This window comes from Coregonus clupeaformis, chromosome 21 (assembly GCF_020615455.1).
Source record: "Coregonus clupeaformis isolate EN_2021a chromosome 21, ASM2061545v1, whole genome shotgun sequence".
Lineage (NCBI taxonomy): Eukaryota > Metazoa > Chordata > Actinopteri > Salmoniformes > Salmonidae > Coregonus > Coregonus clupeaformis.
In genome coordinates, this window is record NC_059212.1 from 14,061,661 (window position 1) to 14,067,879 (window position 6,219).

General features: G+C 41.7%; 1 protein-coding gene across 2 annotated transcripts in view; it reads right to left on the reverse strand.

The window, feature by feature from the left end:
* The window catches only part of LOC121534958 (discoidin domain-containing receptor 2-like), a 12,607-nt gene extending 7,096 nt beyond the window's left edge, over positions 1-5,511 (reverse strand). Inside the window, exons 1-5 of one of the 2 annotated variants that reach the window (XM_041841600.2) lie at positions 5,320-5,511; positions 3,126-3,212; positions 1,138-1,240; positions 644-887; positions 114-261 (exon numbers count right to left, since the gene is read on the reverse strand). In XM_041841600.2, the coding sequence (XP_041697534.2) occupies positions 114-261; positions 644-887; positions 1,138-1,240; positions 3,126-3,198 (568 nt within the window). In that variant the 5' untranslated portion in view covers positions 3,199-3,212; positions 5,320-5,511. The remainder of the gene's footprint in view (positions 1-113; positions 262-643; positions 888-1,137; positions 1,241-3,125; positions 3,213-5,319) is intronic. The other variant, XM_041841599.2, reaches the window with a different exon arrangement.
* Positions 5,512-6,219: the final 708 nt, after the last annotated feature.

Consider the following 6,219-nt stretch of genomic DNA (forward strand, 5'->3'; position numbering starts at 1 on the left):
ATTACCTTTTCTTTCAGTTTCATATACGGAAAGGATGTAGGATGGGATTAGATATAGGATGTAGGATAGTACAGGATGGGATTAGATATAGGATGTACTGTAGTGTGTCTGACCTAGCCATTCACAGCCATAGAGCTCTACCCTCATGCACACAATCATGGAGTGGTCTGTGATGGGCATGAAGCGTACGAAGCGGGCGATGATGGGTGGCTCCAGGTCCTTCAGCACCACGTCATAGGCATTCATGTTCCCCTCGATCACCTACAGACAGGAACAGGAAAGGGCATCATCATCATCATCATCATCATCATCCAAAAACTACAGTCACTAAACAGCTGACGCCAACAAACACAGCCAGACAAGAAAGGAAGTTATAGAAAAGTCACACCAATCACAAAGCCAATCAAAGCAAGATTGTGCAACCAATGGAGTAGTCCCAAAAATGAAAACCCAGCCCAACAGTTGGGCACCAACTGGCACTCCAGGCAGGCTCAATAAAACACTCAAAGTATTTCAAAGAAAACTCATACTATTTGAACCCAGACCAGTGAGCAAAAGGACATTGAATCAACATTGGAAAAACATTGAAATCGGATGTCAGAATGGATTCTGGTAGTGTGGAAACTAGCTTGCATCTGCTCACCTGCCTGCCTTTCCTGTCGTGCCAGGCCACCCAGTGGCTGCCGTCGCGGCTGTACTTAATGCGGTAGCGCTGGGCAAACTCGTTGCCCATGCCGTCGGCGTGGCGACCCTGGGTGCCCACGAGCGTGATGAAGTGCAGCGAACGCAGGTCCACCTGGAGGAACTCCTTCAGGCCGCCTGTGTCCGTCTCGGCCATGATGTCAGGGCACCACGCCCCGTCCCCGTCTCCATCGTCAAAGTCCAATCTGAGGAGGAGAGGGGGAAGGAAGGGAGGAGGGGGGAAAGGAGTAGAAGGGAATATTTAGTCAATTGAATAATAAAAATGCCTTCCTCCCTTATTTTAAGGGATCACTGATCTGACAAGGTTGGATTGGTGAAGGGCAATAGGCATAGGCTTGCCTTCACTCAGACAGTACAGTCAGTACTCTGATTACCTGACGGAAAAGAGTTTAGTGTGTACGCGTCTACAATATGGTGACAATGCAGATAGCATACCTGCCATATCTTGCTGCTGTAGACTCTGACCACTGACTAGAAGCAGAGATATCCTCATCAAGAATCTGTCCTCCAGTCATACCCAGAGGATACCGACACACACCTAAAAGCAGATACAGTGTATATAGATGCATGTTTTTAGGGCCAGGAGTTTTTCCTGACCACGTGGCCTGACCAGGAAAAACTCCAGGACCTAGTTAAAAGCTATGACAATGGCAAATTAAACAGATTCAACTCATGTCATCAACAAGTCACTCAGACGTTTGGTGTGTGTGTGTGTGCATGCATGTGTGTGTATCTATGCATGGGAATGTATGCCCAATGTCCATGAGTGTGCCGCACTGCACATGCATTTGGTAGGATCTGGATTGAGTCAGAACTGAAGTGGACAGGGCACAACCCTCCCCCAGCTTCTTCCTTTAGGCCTGGGAGGCCCCTCCACTGAAACAGAGGCATCACTATGTAGGTGCCAGTCCAAGCAAAAAGAGTAGGGAGGGGCCCCTTCAGCTTTCCTCTTTATTTTGCATCTTTTTTTCTCTAATTTGTACCAGAGCCAAAGCTATAGATAGTTTTAGACTTAGAGCTGTAACCATTGGAAACTAAAAAAATAAAAAAATATAAAGGACTCAAATTGCTCAAGATATGATTATGGTAGTTTAAAACATCAACATTTATCATAGCAAGAAAGAGAAAAACCATGAGCTGTTAAAACAGCAATTGAGGTGTGTGTGTGAGAGACCAAATGGCTTCTTCACCTACTGTGTCAGTGATGTAGTTAACTTATCGTGCATAACTTATGACTCTGTCCTACTCTTACTGTACCTGCCTATTACTCTTCATTCTGTAACTGCTGACAACTCAAAGTAACACTGAAACATAGAAATAGACTTGGAGAGCTTGCGGACAAAATAGGCTTCAAACTATTTCAAGTGGAAAAGTCCAGGCGAGGTTATGAATGAGTCCCTCTCCTGTCATCCTGCTCCTTAGCACTGACACAGGCGCGCGCACACACGCACACACACACACACACACACAAATGCACACACACACACACACACACACACACAAACACACGCACACACACACAAGCACACACACCAGACATGAGTCTCGACAGCTCACTCCATACCTCCAGCAGCCTCTTTCACCATCAGCCTCTCCTCTCCTCCACCTACTGCTTTTCAGACATTTCCTGAATGCCCCCAGCCTGTGAATGGTTTGCCTGTTCTCACATATTTGCTGTCTGACCAATGGACCAATAGCTAAACCACACACACACACACACACACACACGCACCCACACACACACACACACACAATGACACTGTCACGTCTTCTCCCATTGCTCCCCTCCGGCGCTCTGATTCGCCGGTCTACTGAGCCACCAGTCTGAGCGCACCACTTCGGCAACACCGGAATGGAAACCCAATGCACCCTAATCCCCTCCAGCGCACCTGCACCTCATCATCTCATCACCACCCCTATTTAGCCCTGGACTGTTCTGGATGATGTTGTGTGTGATTGTTTAGCTTCGTGTCGTTTACTCTATCTTTGTCATTGTTAAGTAAACCTTGACCTTGTTAATTCCTGCGTCTGCATCCTGCCTCTTCGTATACTCAGTCCTCGTCACATACGGTGATGACCTAACCAGCCCACCTAGCTTTTACGGCGTGCTGGTATATCGATTATGTCAACATTTTGATTTGACTAGAATATGGTAATATCTCTTTCAGTTAGATGTATGTACAATAACAATAAACACTTTAGAAAATGCAGAGACGTGATATGAACATGTAACATCTTAAAATGAGTTAACAAACACTTAACATCCTTTTCAGACTACTGAGTCAACCAAGTCAAGCTGTACTGTCTTGGTCTGGTTACGCATCCACCATAGTTGCTGGAACCATGCTGGAGAGGACATTTAAGCCAGCACAGTGCTGCTCTGATAGTGTGAAAAGGCTATGGTTGACCTCCATGTACAGTACCTGGGTTGACTTGGGTCCTTACAGCAGTGAGGAGGAATAGCAGGAGACCATGTCTTATCTGTAGGACCTTCATCTCAGAGGCAGGAGCTGAACACCAAACAGAAGGTTTCACAAGTTCAGTATAACAACAACAACAACAACCACACTCTGTATGTAATGTTACTTATGAAGGGGTTGTACTTGTACTGTCCATTGGTGAATGCTAGCCTTCTCTCTAATCTTTACTTTTTCTCTATATAAATAGAAATGTTAGTAAATTAGCTTTTATTGTTTAAAGAAATTCTGAAAGAAATTGGTGTGTTTTTTCACCATCTAATAAAAGCATGGAGTTGTTCAGTGACAGAGATGTATTTGTTTAAAATCTATCACTTGATGGTTTCATTTCAGAGACAAATAATCATGGTTTTTGCTAAATGCTATATATTCGACTCATTCTAAGAGCAATAAGTAGTACTGTTACGTTTTACACAGTCAAATGTAACAAATAAGTATATTTTTTATAAAGAACTGTACAAATGATACATTTGTGACATCAATATTTGTAAATGTAAAAAAATAAAATAAAAATTTAATATAGTAATATGAGATCTGTATGTAAAACATTTACATTTGACATTTTAGTCATTTAGCAGATGCTCTTATCCAGAGCGACTTACAGTAAGTGCATTCATCTTAAGGTGAGACAACCACATATCACAGTCAAATATACAGGATACGAACATTCCATTCCAGCTGAACAATGGATATAGGCTATAGAGTTTTGCAACAACAACTAAATAATCCTACACATCTAAAATCTTTTAATAAAAAATCTGAGACCAGTCATTTATTTAAACACACATGAAGGTAAGCATAAGCAATCATTTCTGATGAAAAAACACAAATGTGAAAAATTGGTGGATATAGCATTTTGGAAATAAACTCTTCATTTATGATTAATATATTTTACCACTTTAATGTCCCCTGCCAATAAATAAAATGTCCCTTTGGTATAATGATGAAGAATTATTGATTTATTGATCAATCGCTAGATTGATTGATCCAATGCATCAGGGTAGGGTCAATTCCATTTCCACCCAGTCAAATTCAATTCAAGAAATTAAAAGGGGCATCCATTCGCCATTAGGATTTTCAATTCACTCTTTATGGAGTTGAAATGGAATTGACCCCAACCATACAATGCATACAGTATACAAAAAAGACCCTCTAAACACGTTCTAAGATTATGCACCCATCTAAGCCATTGGTACCAACCAGCGGCAGACATACACAGACACCCCCTTGTACAGTCTACTCAGGTAATTGACTACCCCTCCATCCACAGTGCATGCACTATAAGTCCCCAGTGCTTATTTACCTTGTAAAAGGCCTGTAAATGTCTCTGTGAAATATGCCTGCTGCACAAATATGTGCTACATGGCTACCCTCCTGTACTTTCAGTAATTTATGTGGTGAGTTTACCCCAAAAATGTGAGCGGGGGGAAAAGTACTGACTGTGTGGTTCTGTGTAGCCCTGGTGAGTTGGTGAATTCACATGGACGGTATCTGATGCCCACGGATCCTTGCTGTAAAGTGCTGCCTTTGTGCTTTTGTGTGGTCCTGTCCTGCTTCAGGCCTATTTCATCATGTTAAACTCTGACTGCTCTCTACCTCAGTTGGGTGTGTGTACTGTATGTGTAGGGTCAGGAGTTTTCCTCTGGTCAGGTCACAAAACTCTGGGCCCTAGTTATAATAATGTGTAATTAGAAAAACAACTCAGCGTTTAGGTCATATCCACCATGGCTAATATACTGATAATGTTAAGGACCTTGTGTCACTTATATGTTAATACTGGCACTGGCACTGGTTACTGGTGTATTCAAATAAAGTATTAAAATGAACATAAATACAATAAAATAAAGTAAATCATTAGAAGAGAATGGAATTCCACCTTTTCCTCAAACAAATAAAATAAATATAAAATAGTGAACTATTATCTAATGGAAAATAACTGATTTCTGTTAAATAACTCATTTATATTTACATGTCAATCAAGTTGGAAGGTACCAGTTCAACTTTTCTCAGCTTTCAATTTCATTGATGACAAATCTACCCAAAGCTGTCACTGAAACGTGGCTACTAACAGTGTCAGAACACAATGCCAAGTGACAGTCTATAAAAGAGTCATAGAAGAGAGAATAATGACTACACTTACTTTTCACTGCCTTCCCAAAATCATTAGTAGTCCAGGGGAATATTATTCCATAATCGACTGGATACAATTCCAGATCTGGGAACGCTGTAATATACTTTCTTCCCGGGATAGACTTACTGGGAAAGGAGGAGGAAAAGGGCTGACGTAAAAGCAAGCTCTCTCGCTAGAGGAAAGAGAAATGGAAAAAAATGAAATCAAAATAACACACTCTGGGATTCTTTGGTGTGATGCCAAAAAGCCCCAGAATTCCACCTGATCCACATAAGGTTTCAATTATGGCCTGGAGAGCTGCAGGGGCCGTTAGTTTAGCGCTGGCTTCTGTTGAGCAGCCAAGGGCTACTGAACCTGAGGACCCGAGTTCACATTCATCCTGTGGAAACCTGTTCATTACTGTGGGAGTGATTATGTTTTATAGGGCTTCTAAAAGTATCATGCAGAATGTAAACTCTTTGTTTACTGACAGCAGTGAGTGGATCTCACCAGTTTTTCAACAGTGGTTCTTTTGTGTCCAGCTCATGTGCCAATTTAGCATGAATTGAGACACTGCCCTGGAACTGCCACTGAATTGGTTTAATGCCACACCTCAGTAATGGAGTTTACCATGAGAGGGCATCAGGGACGGCTCCAGGCATAAGTGACATAAGCGGTCGCTTAGGGCCCCTGACCGCTAGGAGGCTCCCCGACCACAAAAAAATTAATATATATATATATATATATATATACACTAACAGTCAAAAGTTTGGACACACCTACTCATTCAAGGATTTTTCTTTATTTTTACTATTTTTTACATTGTAGAATAATAGTGAAGACATCAAAACTATGGAATCATGTAGTAACCCAAAATTGTTTAAACAAATCAAAATATATTCGCGATTTCAGATTCTTCAAATAGCCACC